We start from the raw sequence: 20,055 nt of genomic DNA on the forward strand, positions 1-20,055 counted from the left end.
AAGATCAGTGCAACTGAACAGAAACTCAGCAGACTCCTAGATTAAGCAGCAAAAACCCTCCCTGGGAGTTTAAATTTGCCTAGTCAAACCAAAATGAAAACAGAATAGCAAGTTCTCTAGCCCTATTCCCTTCATTCAGCTGAACAGCTTTGACATGCTAAATCAGAGCAGCTCTCAAATCTACAGAGCTTCTTGGCCCAATATCTAAACAGCAATCACCCTGTGTTTTAAGGTTCTGAGCCCAACTGGGCTCAGCTGCACCTGCTTAACTCAGGTGCAGGTAAAAGATTTAGGATTGGTGCCAGATATCTTCATGTAACTAGTAAGATACAACAAAAATACTCTGAGCACACTGTCTCTCGTAACACCTTTCCCCGCAAGCTAAATGGAAAACAGGTGTTAGGAATTTGTGTGGGGCGTCTCTCCAATGACTGTCTTTAAATCCTTGCTTAGGGGTTTATTTGTGGCCTATCACTTCTATTATATGTCATTTAATTTTAAAAAGAGTTCATGTTAAGTTGTCTATGGTGTGTTGCCCATTTAATGAAGTCTACATCATAAAGAAACCTGTCTGTCAATCCAGCATCTCTGCTTTCCTTGTGGCGACAATCAGCTGCATACTTAAGCCCAAGGAGACACTCCCCAATGGAATTCAGAAAATGCACTTCAGAACCCCTGCTGCGATCCATTCACCTCCACTCCACCACAAAAGCCTCAAATATTACTATCTGACTCCAATAGGTGCACAATTTAGGGATGTTAGATCCCAGATGCTTCTGAATGCACAGGAAGAGGTTGAATCCAAAAGCGTTTCTTCCATCTGCACTTTGCAAAATGAAGGCAGCCTTCTCTCTCTCTGATGCAGTCCTTACCACAATTATCCATGTTTCTGTCACCTCGACATTGCTGTAATGTGTTCTACATGGGTCTACACCTTGGGATCATTTAGGAGCAGAAGCTAATGCAAAATACTGCAACCTACTTATTAAGTAGAGCTGCACATGGGAACAAATCAAAGCAGATCTCCATGATTTGCACTGACTTCCAGGGAGAATTCAGGTTATGCTAACCTTGTTACCTGAGAGACCCCCCTCTCATCCTGTGATATACTGCCATACTTTAGATGAGCAAAGGCTCCTGAGCTAAGTTTATACCCTCAATATAAACAAGAAAAATCTGATGGGAAGACATTCTCTGTGAGCAGTATTTGATTTTGGAATTTTCTTTCTCCCCCTTGGTCTGCTAGACCCTGGATTTGTAAATCATCCAGGCATGTTTCAAAGCCCATCCTTCCCCCCTCCTTCTTTGTTAAGGTTGTGGAGGTGATATATCTATGGGCAGTTCTTTATGTTTATGTTGTAACTTTTAATGTACAGGATAAATACCCAGAGCTCTTGATGGGCACCTATTTGAAAAAATTGAATAAAATAAATAAATTTCCATGGTGGGCTTCCAAATGGGCAACAAATGACCAGTGCATGCCACCACAGTATGCAATTGACTTTTCTGCACTCTACAATTTGGCAACACTGAAAAGATTCTGGAAGGCAAAAGGACTACCCCTACTAAATTACAGTACCATTTTTTAAAGCAAAATAAGCTGATGAGCTTCTTAACCCAATGAAACATCCTTTCTAGGTTCAGTTGTTTGTGGGCTGGGGGTAAGGTACAGAGAGAGGAAAGGAGAAGAGGGAGGGGTATCTGAGGCAGGACACAGTGAGTGTGAACGGAGAAGAAATTCAGAATACACTGGGTGAACCGAGAAGAAATTCAGAATACCACTGCTGCACCCTGTGTAGTCATTTACATCTGTGCAACGTGATGTAAACTGCTATGGTAATATTTTTACACCCGCTCTGCGCTGCTGAAAATGACGGCACAAGGTTCAAGGCCGACCCCGGGTCTGTGATGGAAGACATTTGCGAAATAAGTCAATCATTCTCTCTACTTTATTTTTGCTTTTTTTTGGCATTTTTCAAATGTAAATGGAATATGTAGCAACACTTCTCTCACAGGTTGTTGAGTTCAAAAGCTGAACAAGTCACTCAAACGTGAAAGATAAATGGAAAGAGCTTCAAGAGCTCCAGAAAAGAGTTGCTGCCCCTCAGCTTGTTAGGTTCTGTTCTCCGGCCACAAGTTTTTGTACTTAATGTAAATTACTTAAAGCTTTCTAAATTGCAAGCATTTCTAGTTTATCAACAGCTAATATTCTGGGGAGAGGGGTTAACCTTCACAATGTAGATAATGAAGATGTGACACTAAGAAATAAGATGAATTCAATAATTTATTAATGCAGACTATTGAAGTCAATGGTAAATGGGATAAAATACAACATGGTTTTACAAAAGGTAGATCGTGCCAAACCAACCTGATCTCCTTCTTTGAGAAAGTAACAGATTTTTTAGACAAAGGAAACGCAGTGGATCTAATTTACCTAGATTTTAGTAAGGCATTTGATACTGTGCCACATGGGGAATTATTAGTTAAATTGGATAAGATGGGGATCAATAGGAAAATTGAAAGGTGGATAAGGAATTGGTTAAAGGGGAGACTACAACGGGTCCTACTGAAAGGTGAACTGTCAGGCTGGAGGGAGGTTACCAGTGGAGTTCCTCAAGGATCGGTTTTGGGACCAATCTTATTTAATCTTTTTATTACTGACATTGGCACAAAAAGTGGGAGTGCGCTAATAAAGTTTGCGGATGATACAAAGCTAGGAGGTATTGCCAATTTAGAGAAGGACAGGGATACCCTACAGGAGGATCTGGATGACCTTGTAAACTGGAGTAATAGTAATAGAATGAAATTTAATAGTGAGAAGTGTAAGGTCATGCATTTAGGGATTAATAACAAGAATTTTAGTTATAAGCTAGGGACTTCAATTAGAAGTAACGGAGGAGGAAAAGGACCTTGGAGTATTGGTTGATCATAGGATGACTATGAGCCGCCAATGTGATATGGCTGTGAAAAAAGGTAATGCGGCCTCGGGATGCATCAGGAGAGGTATTTCCAATAGGGATAAGGAGGTTTTAGTACCATTATACAAGGCACTGGTGAGACCTCACCTGGAATACTGTGTGCAGTTCTGGTCTCCCATGTTTAAGAAGGATGAATTCAAACTGAAACAGGTACAGAGAAGGGCTACTAGGATGATCCGAGGAATGGAAAACTTGTCTTATGAAAGGAGACTCAGGGAGCTTGGCTTGTTTAGCCTAACTAAAAGAAGGTTGAGGGGGGATATGATTGCTCTCTATATCAGAGGGATAAATACCGGAGGGGGAGAGGAATTATTTAAGCTCAGTACCAATGTGGACACAAGAACAAATGGATATAAACTGGCCACTAGGAAATTTAGACTAGAAATTAGACGAAGGTTTTTAACCATCAGAGGAGTGAAGTTTTGGAATAGCCTTCCCAGGGAAGCAGTGGGGGCAAAAGATCTATCTGGCTTTAAGATTAAACTCGATAAGTTTATGGAGGAGATGGTATGATGGGATAACATGGTTTTGGTAATTAAATATTCATGGTAAATAGGCCCAATAGCCTGTGATGGGCTATTAGATGGGGTGAGATCCGAGTTACCCAGGAAAGAATTTTCTGTAGTATCTGGCTGATGAATCTTGCCCATATGCTCAGGGTTTAGCTGATCGCCATATTTGGGGTCAGGACGGAATTTTCCTCCAGGGCAGATTGGAAGAGGCCCTGGAGGTTTTTCACCTTCCTCTGTAGCATGGGGCACGGGTCACTTGCTGGAGGATTCTCTGCTCCTTGAAGTCTTTAAACTACGATTTGAGGAATTCAATAGCACAGATGTAGGTGTGAGGTTTTTTGCAGGAATGGTGGGTGAAATTCTGTGGCCTGCATTGTGCAGGAGGTCAGATTAGATGATCATAGTGGTCCCTTCTGACCTAAATATCTATGAATCTATGAATCTATTTACCCTTTGGTACTAAATAATAATCTTTTAAAATGATAATCCTTCTAAACACATTCTGAAAATATGCAGAAAGGCAGTCAAGCATGTCTTTCCCAAAGGTTACAGGGTGTTTGTGAATCTACTGTTGCCATTAATTTAGCCAGTAAAAACAACACAGAAAAGTTAAGAGCTTGGTTTCCAGCATAGTACACCATAAATGCTGGATCGGTAAAACATTTAGGTTAATAGGACTCTGTGGGAGGGTTCAGGACAATCTGTAATGGGAAGGTGAGATCTAACCTGCTGAGTGTTCAGCTTGAAGCAGTGCTTTCCTGTTAGTTGCTCTGTCATCATGTTTAGCTGTAAGTCACTGTACTTCTAACCCCATAAAAAAAAGACTAGAGACATTTTACACCTACTGAGGTGGTCTTATGAAAATGACATCTTCTTAAGGACTCTGATCAACAACAAAGTACTTACAGTGGCTGCAGTTAGCGTAGAATTAGCATATTCATTATAGAACCCTAGTTCTAGTGTTTGTAACTCAGCTGAAAAAAGGGTATCTACGTTATAACTTAGCAAACCTACAGAATCTACGGTCACCATTAAAATCTTTACAATTGTCTTAGTAAGCAATAAATGTTACTGCATTATTCCCCAAGTTGTCCCTATTCTAAGAACAGAGGAAATGGTAATACCATGGCAACATTATCTACTTGTAAAAGGTGAGTTTAATGGCGACTACATTACTGTATGTACACACACACACACACACAGATTGTAAGCCCCCAGGGGAGGGACTCTACCTTTTAAACGTTTTCTATAGTGCTTAAACAGCATTGGTTCTCTCCAATAAATAAATATATTTTATATTGTCTTGATTTTCAACAGGGCAGAACACCCACCATTTTCCATTGAATTAAATGGAAACTGCATAGGCTCAGCACCTTTGAACATCAGATCTGTACATTATAGTTACAACAGCAGTGAGACCTACATTAAGGATTCATAATACTTTCCATTATAAATCTCAATCACTTTGGCAAACTTGAATTATTTGAGCATAAAGTGTGAGCAAAAGCTAGTTAGCCTTCATTCAGGACAAAGAGAGTGGAAAATAGCTTGTCTTATCATTGTTACATTTTTTCCCTGACACTTGACCTTGATATTTGGCAAGGAGATAGTCCTGGCAACAGACAAGTGCTTTTTGCTGTAGCCATGAAAATCCATTCAGGTTTGGTGAAGTTACAAGCCATAGAAAATCACAATAGCAAATACATAGCAGAGCTTGTTAGAAATTTGCTTTTTACATTCCTACTATATGATGCATAATCAAACCTCATGAATTCTCCTAAAGCAACCACACAAATGAAAACTATTTTCACGCAGCACACAGGAAATACAAACAACCACCTTATTAACTATATACATCTAGTGGTACAGAAAAGTAAAGAATTACAAAATTGAGGTCTACATTCATATTTTGTTTTGTTTTTTTTGACAATGCTTTTAATGGGCAATTCTACTTAGAAAAGTGACAGTAAAAATGACATTGTTGAGTCCTATGTTTATTGTCTCTCAAAGATTTCGATCTTAACATGTTCAGTTTACAAGAAAAATATGGTTGTCTAACTGCTAGCTCACCCTGGAATCTGAGAGTCAAGCTGGGTTCTTTTCTGCCTGTGCATCAGCATGAAATAAAATAATTTTGAAAGTCAAATTATGCCCTTAATTAAATCCATGCAAACCCACTGAATTCAAATTATGCATAATATATTCCAGCTCCTTTGGGCACAGCTACATTGGTTCTTCAGTGCTAACAGGAATACATTTCAGGTAAAAGATATTTTTGTCGCTACAGTTAATAGGACTCTGAATATACACAAGGAACAGATCTGTTGAGTAAGATGGTGTCACTCATACATAGTCACTTTACAGAGCAGATGAGTACTTTAAGGCTCTATAATGCCAAGCAACTTCATTTTTGCTGATCTTTTCCAAAAATGAGTAATAATTGATGATCATGTGGCTTTACAAGCTTTTCCCCAGGAATCTAAGCAATCTTTGTGTATTATCCTTTTGAGAAGGCTTCCTCTATCTGGCAAAGTATTATGTGAAGTGTATATTTGGCAAGCATTCTATTATATACTATAATCAAAAAAGTAAGTCTAATGAGTATTTGAAATCTAAATCCAAATATATATCTGGTCTGTTCCTGATATGAAGCCAGTTTTGGAAGTGTTTTGGGCATTTTACTGCCAATACACTCATCCAGCAACATAGAGATGAAAGAAAACAAGAGATGCACATTTGAAAGAGTAAAAAAAAAGAAAAACAATACACATGGCTTTCATGGGTTTCAGCTCAAAAACAGCACAGTGATGTTTAATGTCTCCTTTAAAAGCTGAAGAAATCATTCACTTTACTCTGAGTGACCTCTGGTGGTAAGACAAACACACACATACACACATACATTGTCCAATTATACCGAAAGAAGGACAGGAGACACTTGATATGGTTTAATCAGGCTGTAACTTTATTATTAGATGTCTGGGATTTCTCGGTAGATAAAAGTGTACGGTGTAGGTAACTCCATGATCATTTCAATATCTGTGGGGGCTTCCACCACTCCCCACCTTTTTCCATCAGCTCCCCTAGCCAACCCATTGCTGGGACCTTACCATCCTCCCCCTTGAGTGAGGGTTAAGGTGGGCTATAAGGAAGGGGGGTTGGCTCCCTGCCGTGCCAGTCGTACGAGCCGTGAACCTCCCCACCTGATCCCTTCTTTCTACTCCTTTAACAAACACTTCCTTGTTAAATCCAGATAAGTGGCTTGTACAGGTCACTGTATCCCTTCCCTATGGAGTACCTACATTGGACATCTGGCCCATACTTACATAATGAGTTGAGACATCATAGCCTAACTCCCTTCCCTATTCACTATAACAAAGCCCTGAACCCACTGTGGGGAAGATGAACACCCCCCCACACACACTCCATATTGGCCAATCTGGTGATGAGGGAAAAATTCCTTCCCAGCCCCCCTAGAAAGCAGTCACTAGAACGATGCCCACAACAGGTCCTGACCAAACCTAGTATTTTGCCACCTTTAAGGGGAGGGAGGGTGGGTGTTGTTCCACCTGATCTGGGGAAAAGGGGCTTCTCCTGCCGCACTTTCCCTTTATCAACTTCCCAGCCCTTCCGATCCCTGGGAGATGAGTCAGCATCACCATGCTGACCCACTCAACTTTTGCAGCAGCTTCTGAGCCTCTCTCTTAACCCCCGTCCATAAAGAGTTATACCCGTTCCCCCGGCAAGCCAAACAAGTTCCCCCCGACCCTCTTTAAGGTGCAGTGCAGACATTACCAGCCACCCACTTATCAAGACTACTTTTAAATATATGTTATGACATAGTTTCTTCCCTTCATCTTTTTCAGAATGACACAACAGCCGATGAATTCAGTTCAGATTCTGTGTATTAAGAAGGAAGTTTTAAGTATATTTTGCTCTTCTTAATGTTCTTCACTTTAAACGTGTCCTTGTTACATGAAAAACAAGATAATTCCCAATTGCAAAATGGTATATTCCTTTGGAATTTGGCTTTTTTATATTTGGTGGGTTTCTTTGTCTTTTGGGGTTATAAGCTAATGTGGCGGTTCAATGACAAGACGGAACACAGCTTTTAGCGAGCAAGCGAGCTGGTCTGCTAATGGGCTGCTGCCTGTCAGCTTTCCACCTTCCCTTTTTATTCTCTCCCCCCTGCGCATTACATACTTCAACCGCAAAAGGACACAACAAAGGAAATAATATGACTTTGATTAATATTCTTATTTACTAGCCTCTATCTACTACTGTCCTTGCTCTCAGGCCTTGAGCCCATTCCAAGGAAGCTTCCCACAGTTCATGTCCTCTAAGCGACTTCCCATGGTCCATGAGCAGTGTGTGCACTGCTCCCACACAACACTCAGGGTGTGCCCTGAATGTTTCCAGGTGGATGAACTAAACATGAACCCTTCAAGCTAAACCAATCTAATGTTATTTCATCCTTATTGTATTATAATCAGTAGAAAATAGTCAAAGACCAAGTTCTGACTCTGAATTTCTTTAATGAGTCTTCTTCAAACTTATCTGATGATTCTTGTAAAGTACCAGAGGTCTTTATTAAAATGTATACATCTAATGTAAAGGAAATCAGTTACAGGCTATCACATGCAAGACATACAGTCCTAAAAACAAGAGTTTTATTCAATTAATTAATATATCCATTGAGACTGTGATGTTTGCATTGTGCTAAATCTAACATGCACCTAGATCAGAAATAGCAAAAATACCACACCCACCCACCCACCGAAAATTAAGAAGAAATACCCAGAGGGTCACAGTCAACATTTTCAATAGCTTACATCAAGCATTTTTGACCCGCAGCAGTATTAAAAACATCTTTACAGAAACAGAAAAAATGTCTTTTTATGTTTTTATTATTTTAATTGAGGTGTAAACGCTTTGAAGTATTCATAAAAATGTCAAAAACTGTTGATGCACTCTAAAGAGTTTTGACCAAGAAAATTATTACAATTCATAACTGCTGATCACTGCAATATCCCCTCTTATTTAACAATGTCCATGAAAAAAAGAGAAATGTATTAGGTCTCTGCTTCAGCAAACACTGAAATCTATTTATATGCAAATAAGCTATCCATTATTAGTATGAGAAGAGACTTAGGCATAAAGGGAGAAATAAATTATCACTGGAAACCCTTAATGAAATCTACTTCAAAACATAACATTTTACAAGAGCCCTCACTCATGTAATGTTTGTTCAAGCCAAGAAGGGAATTGGTGAGTTCTGCACTTAGATGAGATCTCATACTACAATATTTCCCATGCCAATTTGTTTTATAAAATGCATTTATTCTTTCCTTAGAAACAACCTGATAATTATAAATCCACAGTTTCCTTGTGAAGGGCTGCATTTTCAAACTACAATGGACTTCGGTGCTCGTTTTACATTATTACCAGGCAGTGGGTTGTGGGGTTTTTGAGCACTTTATTTTTGTTAAACTATGTTGTTGCTAATTTATGTAGAATAAATCAAGATTATTGACAATTCCTGTATTAACCAAGGAATAAGCATCAGAGAGAGGTGTAGGCTAAGCACAGGACTGGAAAGAAGACACTACTGTGTTCTAAACCCAGGACTGACACGACTGACTAATTGAGTAGCCCTTGGCTAAATCACTAGGACTCTTTGCCTCCATTTCTCTACATATAAAATAGGGATTCATAACAGTTTTTGGGGTTCTGATGATTAGTTAATGTTTGTACAGCACTTTGAAGATGGAAAGTGCTTTCTAAGAATTATTATTATTGTTAGATGACCACTACCAGCTCAAAATAAATAAGAAAGGGACAAATTCCCAGTTTGAATTCAATTTGTCCATGAATCTACTCACATTCCAAGTATCTGATTCTTGTGCAGAACATTTTCAATAAGGAACCTTGACTCTGGAATTAGCTTCCTTCACTGGGCCAAAACAGCCCTGGCCTATTGACCTTGAACAGTCTCAGTTCTCAAAACAGGGCTCCTCCTGTTCTTCTTAGCATGACTTTGAAGTTAAGCATCCCGTAGTCTGAAGTTTTTCTTTCGTAGGCATGCCATGTCAGCTGAACCTACCGTCACAACAGGGCAGGTTGCAAAGCTCACCTATTAACACAACGTGTTGCCTGTTTTTCTGGGGATCCAGGGAGAGGTCGCTTGAGTCCTTTAATGGCCACTAGGCCAATATGTTAACACCATTTAACTGATATATTTGTATATATATATATATATATATATATATATATATATATACATACATACTATGAGTACTGTTAATCAACACATAAAATTATGATGAATAAATAAATGAATTAATAAACAATACAGCTGTTAGTGTCACAAACAATAAAGAGCAAGGATGCAGTTCCCTGCTGGCTAGATGTTTGTGATATTATCAACACTTGCAGAAACACAGATCTTGGACTTTGCATCACAGATAGAAATGTAATTTGTCATTTTAAGCTTACATATGTACTCCTAGAGCCTGATCCTGAGTGGTACTGAGTACCTCAAGGGCTGAGCACTCTCAATTCTCACTAACATCCAGTGGAAATGAGGGGGCTCAGAACCTCACAAGAGATTCTTAGTACATTCCAGAATTATGCCTTTTATGATCTGATATTTCAAACAATTAATTTTTATAAATGTTTTTCTGTTCCTTTTTATAGAGGCACAGAGTTCATGTCACTATTTGAGAAACCTAAGTGAGGGTCACTTCTAAAGCCAAACTTTGCTCTTGGTTACAGCATGGTAAATCCAAAATAACTCCACTAAAGTCAATAAAGTTACTCTGGATTTATAATGGTATAAATGTGAGCACATGAGTAATGGGAGAGATGTAGGCATGTAGTTTTCTGCAAATTAACAGAAAAACAAAAATAAGACCAAAGTATCAAGAAGCAGACTTGATAAAACAAAAATAAACCTTCCATCTGCACATAAAGGGCTACATTTTGATATCAGTTACATTGGGATAAATCTGGAATAACTCCATTGAAGTTAGAGGTGGTTACTGAGACAAGAATCTGATCCAGAGAAATTTCCACTGAGTTCTAGAAAAAAAACATAGGTTTCCAGTGAAACAAGTCAACTCTACATATATCAGTGAGAGGCAAATATTCAAAATCAGACAAAAATCACATTCAGGGGCCCAAATATCTGAAAGTTATCCAGATGCCTAATTATCATCAAAATCCACATATAAACTTCTGTTCTCTCCCTCCTCCAAGACCAGGATTCTTTTTCTCTCCCGGGGGGTGGCTTTCACCTAATAATATTTTAGGGGAGTACAGGCATGGACCAAACAAATTTTAACAATCAACTCTGATATCTTCAGAGGAGGGGGGCCGGTGTCAGACTCCCTCTTTCTCCTAAATTTTCAAGGGTAGTTAAATGGTATTGCTGCCCATACCAGAATACACTGGGCAAAAAAGAAAATTCCCTTATTGTAGAAGACCTTCTTAACTATTTTTAGCAGCTGACTCAGGAAAATCCAGACACCTCTTCCAGTCCAGCTGCCCTCACCCTTTAAAGTTCTCAGCCTGAAATTCCCTGAATGCACACAACTATGGGGAAATCTTGCCCATTAGACCAGTGTGAAATAACCATTGCAGTGGGCATGGAAGAAGAAAATTCCAGTGTTACTTCTGAAAATAGGGAAGGAAGGACTTTTAATACGTAAAATAACTTGGCAAGACAATTTCACGAACTAGATATCTCCTTTCACTTCAATCCATAACCAACCACCGACAGTTTTATTGTGTCATTTAAACATTTTCCCTCTCTATTTTTATATACATAAATGTATGCACAACATTATATTGTTCATAGGAACAAAAAACAATAAGCCCTCTTTTCCCTTTCATCTGTCCCCTTTTTAAATAATACTGAATTTTTAACAGATTTACTTCTATTACTGCCATAGAGTAGTCTTACATTCAAGCATTCTTACAACTACAATACCCACCTGCGGAAGTGAAGAAACAGATTGATAGAGCCAGAAGAGTTCCCAGAAGTCACCTACTACAGGACAGGCCTAACAAAGAAAATAACAGAACGCCACTAGCCATCACCTTCAGCCCCCAACTAAAACCCCTCCAATGCATTATGAAGGATCTACAACCTATCCTGAAGGATGACCCAACACTCTCACAAATCTTGGGAGACAGGCCAGTCCTTGCCTACAGACAGCCCCCCAACCTGAAGCAAATACTCACCAACAACCACATACCATACAACAGAACCACTAACCCAGGAACCTATCCTTGCAACAAAGCCCATTGCCAACTTTGCCCACATATCTATTCAGGGGACACCATCACAGGGCTTAATAACATCAGCCACACTATCAGAGGCTCGTTCACCTGCACATCCACCAATGTGATATATGCCATCATGTGCCAGCAATGCCCCTCTGCCATGTACATTGGTCAAACTGGACAGTCTCTACGTAAAAGTATAAATGGACACAAATCAGATGTCAAGAATTATAACATTCATAAACCAGTCGGAGAACACTTCAATCTCTCTGGTCACGCAATTACAGACATGAAGGTCGCTATCTTACAACAAAAAAACTTCAAATCCAGACTCCAGCAAGAAACTGCTGAATTGGAATTCATTTGCAAATTGGATACTATTAATTTAGGCTTAAATAGAGACTGGGAGTGGCTAAGTCATTATGCAAGGTAGCCTATTTCCCCTTGTTTTTTCCTACCCCCCCCCAGACGTTCTGGTTAAACTTGGATTTATGCTGGAAATGGCCCACCTTGATTATCATACACATTGTAAGGAGAGTGGTCAGTTTGGATGAGCTATTACCAGCAGGAGAGTGAGTTTGTGTGTGTGGGGGGGGGGGGAATAAAACCTGGATTTGTGCTGGAAATGGCCCACCTTGATTTTCATACACATTGTAAGGAGAGTGGTCACTTTGGATAAGCTATTACCAGCAGGAGAGTGAGTTTGTGTGTGTGGTTTTTGGAAAAAGGGGGGGGGGGGTGAGAAAACCTGGATTTGTGCTGGAAATGGCCCAACTTGATTATCATACACATTGCAAGGAGAGTGATCACTTTAGATAAGCTATTACCAGCAGGAGAGTGGGGTGGGAGGAGGTATTGTTTCATGGTCTCTGTGTATATAATGTCTTCTGCAGTTTCCACAGAATGCATCCAATGAAGTGAGCTGTAGCTCACGAAAGCTTATGCTCAAATAAATTGGTTAGTCTCTAAGGTGCCACAAGTACTCCTTTTCTTTTTGCCATAGAGCTATTTCCCCATGATCATGCTGAATTGGCAGTTCCAGAAACAGCCTTTTCTGGAATTACAGATTAGGTCTAGCAAAGGACAAAGTAACTGTAGGTTAAGGAGGCTTGAAGAAACATGATTTAATTGTCAGATTGTGTTATTTATGGATTCATACTAGCACTTCAAAAATGGGGCACTTGCCAACATTGCTTTCAGTCAAAATGTGAGCTACCCACTCTTCTACTTCCAGTGCCTATTGTATGAAAATGAAAATGGGAACAGGAAAGTGTCTTTAATGGGTATAATAAATCACAATCACATCAGTAAAAAGCAATTACAGCATATTTAACTTCATACCACTCCAAGTCAATCTATAATATTATGTGTTAATTTCAGTTCAAGTGATATTAAAAAAAAAAACCCTACAGGTATTTTTCTTGTTCTCACCTCTTTTTTGCCCTTTTCATTGATCAAATTAGTCCATATTCCCTCAAAACCCTTTGATTGTAGTAACACCATTAGAGAGGGCACTGCTATTTAATTTTTTGTTGTTAAAATCAGCCAACAAAACCATTTGCACCTGCACTAGAAGTGCATGGTTTTTAGAAAAATTAGATCTCTTTCTCCCCCTCTGGGACAAATGTAAGACCAAGTGATTCCCAGAACCTACATGCTGTTCAACACCAAGTATTTTGTTAGAACTTAATTTAAGTTCTCAATAGATGATGGTGTGAATGAAAAAAAAATTATGCTATTCACAATTTTGAATTCATTAGTTTGCTAGATAAGCGGAGTCAATACTCAATAATTTTAACCAGAAATGGAAAATTGGGTATATGTTGGTAATTAGGCAGACAGCTGATGTCAAGGGATATTTTTAAGTGATATGTTTACAACAATTTCCTTTAATGACACCAACAATTTACTGTGGCGGCGGCACAGATAATCTCCATCAGTAACAGACCCAATTCTTCCTCACTGGTCTTCATCCGCCAGGAAGGACATGGGTCCAAAGTACAGGTTGTGGCATGAAATATTTCTAAATCTTCTACCATTTATTGAGCAACAATAACCTAAACTCAAGCAGAAAGGACTTTGCACTCAATTCAGTCCAAAGCCATTTGATTTAAAAAAACACCCACATGTTAATTTCCAAATAACTGATATTACTATGTGTGTCTGCACATATAGTCATATGGACATGCATCACTATATTGTAGAAATAAACACAATTTGTTAAATTTCTATTATATACATTATGAGACAATACTATTTAAAAAATTCTTATGTCACTTATTACTGTACAGTGGTAATATACAATCGTATTCATGCGCATACTTATCTAAGAACTGCACTTTAAGAACAGAAAGGTTAGTGTATTAAAAATGAAAGTGTAGTGTTCTGTGTCTAATAATACTATTCAAGACTTTTTCTCAAAAGGCTAATTTCACTCCAGATTTTCTAATAACTAGCTCTATAAAATATCACAGAAAAAAAACCCAACAGAAACAGGAATAGCTTCTACAGGTCAGATCATCAATATTTTTATCTTCATCAAGTGTATCATAGTTTTTACTTTTTAACATTAATTCAAGATATTTGTATCTGTTATCTACCCTTTCCACGACTCGTTATCCCAATCCTAAAAACTGCTATTTTTAAACATTTTTTTCACTTATGTAGATTTTTTTAGTTTGTCTTTTTTCTCATTTTCTTTTTAAAATAGCTTCTCACTCTATACACAGAAACTCAGCCAAACATTCCTTCTGCCACAGCCCCCTCTCTCTCTATTTTATTCCTATGTAATCTAAGAATTTTCCTGCTAGACTCTGTGAAATGCAGCAGAGCTAAAACATAGGGCGGGTTGTTTTTTCTCCCAAGTGCAGTGTTTTCTGCCCCTTCAACCTCAAGGGGACAGATGATACTAAATAAATTACTTATGTAGGGCTTTTCCAAGAACTATACAAACATTCATCTTCAATCCACACAGTCCCTCTGTGCAGTACTGTATTAATATCCCAATTTAACATGTGTGGAAACAGAGAGATTAAGTATTAGCCCCAAGTCACACAGCAAATAAGCGTGAGACCCACAAGTTAAAACAAGGTATTTTGACTCGGAGACTGAAGTCTAATCCATTATCCCAAATTGCTATCTGGACAAGTCATTCAAACTTCCTGTGTGTCAGTTTTCCCATATGCACTTACATTCCACTTTTTCATCTGTCAAAAGAGTTGATAAAAGTGGGCCAGCCTTCATAGCCTCTTTCTATGGAGTGACATAATGAACAGATAGATATAAAGCAATTTTTCCTAAGCAGCCTAGTAGCTTAGTGGATAAGGCATGACCCAAGAGTAGGAGGAAGGTGGCTTTATGCCAGCTAAATCTCCCTTGTTGTTGAGGCTGAAGACAGAATTGTTCAGTCCCCAGAACAACAGAGAGCATCCTCAGGACTGCTTCATCTCACACCCCATCTGCACAAGTCTCCAAAGATCTATTTGGGCAGCCAGGAATAGTCAGGGCACAGCAGCACTCTGGCCACACCCCTTTTTCTAACCATGTTCCAAATGTGATTCATTTACGCCACCACGATCACATAAAAGTACTTGAATAATACAATATCATATGCAATTTTCTATAATTTTCTACACTGGTGTAGCAACATGTAGTACTGTTTACCATTCTGTGTACGCCCAAGTGATACCCGTATGCCAGAGTAATCCAGAAAGTCCATAGCCAAAGAGTGGAGAGGAGGTTATATGGAGTATGGATGGAGGGCTTGAAGCCCTACCTGGAAGCTTTCATCCAGCACAGAACCCCTTTAAATAATCACAAACTTCAAGAAGTGTAAATGCTATTATAGTAAGGAGGAGGGGAAAACCACATGTATCCAGGTGCTCCATCTGATACCAATGCGGTCCCTCATGTCATATTTTAAATTTTACACATCTCAATATTAACTAAAAATAATTTTAAGTATATACGGCTCACAAATAATGCCTTCCTATAGATGTTGTATGAGGGTGGAATCTTGTACTTTCCCTTCCAGAATATAATAATTTAAATTATAGGCTTAACTAAATGTTGCTTTGGCCTGACAATAATAGCTCCACATCTGCATTGGCCTTATTTTATGAACTGAACTCAGTTCACAAATTGCGATTAGAGTTTATTTTTTAGAAAAAAACATTCAAATATTATTCTGCTGTCTATCAGAGGTATTTTTGTTTGATTGTTTTTTAGAGAATCTACTGGCTCAAATAGTACATTTTATTTTCAACCAGGAAATTTGTACATACATAAAGATGGAAAGGCCATAATCCTGCAAATGCTTGAGCATATCCTTAATTTAAACCACAGTAGTCCCATTGACTTCAAAGAGACTATTCGTGTTAATCCAACTGAACACCTGTGGCCCAAATAATTAAAATACATTACAAATCTTCCAAGAGTTTCTCAGTTTTTTATGTTGTACTTTCAGTATCTCAGCTTTCAATATCTCGTAAAAGATCCTAAATGATGTATCCTTTTATACTTTTTATAAGATTTTTTTCTATTTCTCAAGCAAATAAGGGTTACCATAAAGTATCCTTTTCTCTTCTTCTCAAATCCTTACTAATTAAAATCTTTCAAATATACTTACATTTGTGGCCAATAGAATACAAAACACAAAAATAATACACAGATACAAAGCACAGAAAATCATTAACTAGAGCTATGTCACAGGAAACATTTTGCAATTTTCAGTAAAAACAGGTCTGCCATTAGCTCAGATAATTTTGCACCTCCCGAATTCCACAAAATTCTGTGGCAATTCTTAAAAAACACAGAAATATGAAAACCTACTATTGTTCAAAATGTCATGCTGGCGGGAATGGGAAAGAGCCGTCTTTGAAGTATTTCTTTCGTGAAATCAGAAAGAAGGTACAGAACATGCAGCAAAAATCATCCAAAGCACATGAGTTGGTGGTGATGGGGGACATCAACTACCCAGACATCTGTTGGGAAGATAATACAGCAGAGCACAGATTATCCAACAAGTTCTTGGAATGTATTGGAGACATATTTTTAATTCAGAAGATGGTGAAAGCTACTACGGGAGAGGATGTTCTAGATTTGATTTTGACAAATAGGGAGTAACTGGTCGAGAATTTGAAACTGGAAAGCAGCTTAGATGAAGTGATCATGAGATGGTAGAGTTCGTGATTCTAAGGAATAGTAGGAGGGAAAACAGCACAATAAAGATAATGGATTTCAAGAAGGCAGACTTTAGCAAACTCAGGGAGTTGTTAGGTAAGATCCCATGGGAAGCAATTCTAAGGGGAAAAACAGTTCAAGAGAGTTGGCAGTTTTTCAAAGAGACACTATTAAGGACACAAGAGCAAACTATCCCACTGCATAGGAAAGATAGGAAGTATGGCAAAAGACAATGCTGGATTAACCAGGCACTCTTCAATGTTCTGAAACTCAAAAAAGAATCCTACAAAAAGTGGAAACTAGGTCAATTTACAAAGGATGACTATAAATAAATAACACAAGTATGCTGGCACAACATTAGAAAAGCCAAGGCACAAAATGAGATTAAACTAGCTACAGACATAAAGGGTAACAACAAAACATTCTACAAATACTTTAGAAGCAAGAGGAGTAAGGACAGAGTAGGCCCATTACTCAATGGGGCAGGGGGGAAACAATAACAGAAAATGTGGAAATGGCAGAAGTGTTAAATGACTTTCTTTCAATTTTCACCAAAAAGGTTAGTAGCAATTGGACATCTAACATAGTGAATGCCTATGAAAATGAGGCAGGATGAGAGGCTCAAATAGTGAAAGAACAAGTTAAAGATTACTTAGACAAGTTAGATATCTTCAAGTCACCAAGGCCTGAGGAAATACACCATAGAATATTCAAGGAGCTGACGGAAGAGGTATCTGAGTGATTAGCGATTATCTTAGAAAAATCATGGAAGATGGGAGAGATTCCAGAGGACTGGAAAAGGGCAATTATAGTACAGTACCTATATATACCTTTTCCTACAAAAAGGGAAATACGTACAGCCGGGGAATTACAGACCAGTCAGCTTAACTTCAGTACCCGGAAATATAATGGAGCAAATATTTAAGCAGTGAATTTACAAACACCTAGACGATACGGTGATAAGTAAGAGTCAACATGGATTTGTCAAGAACAAATAATGTCAAGCCAACCTAATAGCTTTCTTTGACAGGGTAACAAGCCGTGTGAATGGGAGGGAAGCGGTGGATGTGGTATATTTTGACTTTAGTAAGGCTTTTGATACTGTCTCACATGACCTGCTCATACACAAACTAGGGAAATACAACCTAGATGGAGCTACTATAAGGTGGGGTGCATAACTGATTGGAAAACCATTCCCAGAGAGTAGTTATCAGTGGTTCACAGTCAAGCTGGAAGTGCATATCGAGTGGGGTCTTTCAGTGATCAGTTCTGGGTCCAGTTCTGTTCAATATCTTCATCAATTATTTAAACAATGGAATAGAGAGTACACTTATAAAGTGTGCAGACGATACCAAGCTGGGAGGGGTTGCAAGTGCTTTGGAGGATAGGATTAAAATTCAAAATGATCTGGACAAACCGGAGAAATGGTCTGAAGTAAATAGGATGAAATTCAATAAGGACATATACAAAGTACTCCACTTAGGAAGGAACGATTGATCACTTGCACACATACAAAATGGGGGAGAATTGTATGTCTCCTACTCTGTTTTTCCCGCATACTGCCATATATTTCATGTTATAGCAGTCTCAGATGATGACCCTGCACATGTTATTCATTTTAAGAACACTTTCACTGCAAATTTGACAAAATGCAAAGAAGATACCAATGTGAAATTTCTAAAGATAGCTACAGCACTCGACCTGAAGTGCCTTCCAAAATCTGAAAGTGAGGTGTGGAGCATTCCTTCAGAAGTCTTAAAAGAGCAACACTGATGTGGAAACTACAGAAGCCAAACTACCAAAAAAGAAAATCAACCTGCTGGTGGCAGACTCTGACTCAGATGATGAAAATGAACATGCGTCAGTTCGTACTGCTTTGGATCGTTATCGAGCAAAACCTGTCATCAGCATGGATGCATGTCTTCTGGAATGGTGGTTGAAGCATGAAGGGACATATGAATCTTTAGCACATCTGGCACGTAAATATCTTGCGATGCTGGCTACAACAGTGCGATGAGAACGCCTGTTCTCACTTTCAGGTGACATAGTAACCAAGAAGTGGGCACCATTATCTTCTCCAAATGTAAACAAACTTGTTTGTCTGAGTGATTGGCTGAACAAGAAGTAGAACTGTAGGCTCTAAAGTTTTACATGGTTTTATTTTTGAATGCAGGTTTTTGTATATAATTCTACATTTGTAATTTCAACTTTCATGATGAATTGATTGCACTCCAGTACTTGTATTAGGTGAATTAGTACTTGTATTAGGTGAATTGAAAAATACTATTTCTTTTGTTTTTTACAGTGCAAATATTTGTAATAAAAAATAAAGATAAAGTGAGCACTGTACACTCTGTATTCTGTGTTATAATTGAAATCAATATATTTGAAAATGTAGAAAACATACACAAATATTTAAATAAATGGTATACTATTATTGTTTAACAGCATGATTAATCACGCAATTAATTTTTTAATCGCTTGACAGCCCTAATAAATACAGAATTGGAGCCTTAATTATGAAACACACAAACAGACAAAAGTTGCCCTTTTGCACCAATAGAAAAGACTACATATGAGCTAGAAATAATGAAGTAATAATATTACATCGAACAGCAACTAGTCAAATAGTTGTACAAAACAGAATAAATTCAATATTTCAAATGTATTATAAATACACTATTTCAAAAGTTGGGTAGCAATCAATTGACAGATCAGGGATATTATCCCTATTTTAAAAGTAAGATTCAGTGAGATTCTGGGAAGCCAAAAGGACCTTTTTATCATCATGATAAAAGTCTATATACATTTTTTAACTCAGTAAAGTTGTTACGTTATGGGAGACTGGGGAAGGAAGAAAAAGGAAGGAATAAAGAGAAATCTGAAAAAGGAAACTCAGCCTGCAAAAATAATAATTCTTTTCAATAGCTTTGGATAGATCAAGCAATATATGAACCCACTATTTTTTATATAGAATATTTCTTTTTTTTTCTTTATACTTAACTCATTAGTGTGTTTTATTTTTTAGACACAACAAAAGAAAGAATAATAGTGGGAGAATATCAAACAGATCTGACTCAGAAACCTTTATGTGGTGTCCA

The 20,055-nt window shown here is 38.1% G+C and overlaps 1 protein-coding gene across 4 annotated transcripts in view; it reads right to left on the minus strand.

The window, feature by feature from the left end:
• Nucleotides 1–20,055, minus strand: part of STPG2 (sperm tail PG-rich repeat containing 2) — a 431,616-nt gene that overhangs the window by 152,715 nt on the left and 258,846 nt on the right. The window contains exon 12 of one of the 4 annotated variants that reach the window (XM_074950653.1): nt 10,477–10,567. The exons of the other annotated variants lie outside the window; for them this stretch is intronic. Coding sequence (XP_074806754.1) covers nt 10,515–10,567 — 53 coding nt within the window. The 3' untranslated portion in view covers nt 10,477–10,514. Of the gene's footprint in view, nt 1–10,476; nt 10,568–20,055 lie in introns of those variants that run through there. 4 annotated transcript variants of the gene reach the window in all.

The sequence above is a fragment of the Natator depressus genome, chromosome 4, assembly GCF_965152275.1.
Source record: "Natator depressus isolate rNatDep1 chromosome 4, rNatDep2.hap1, whole genome shotgun sequence".
Classification (NCBI taxonomy): Eukaryota; Metazoa; Chordata; order Testudines; family Cheloniidae; genus Natator; species Natator depressus.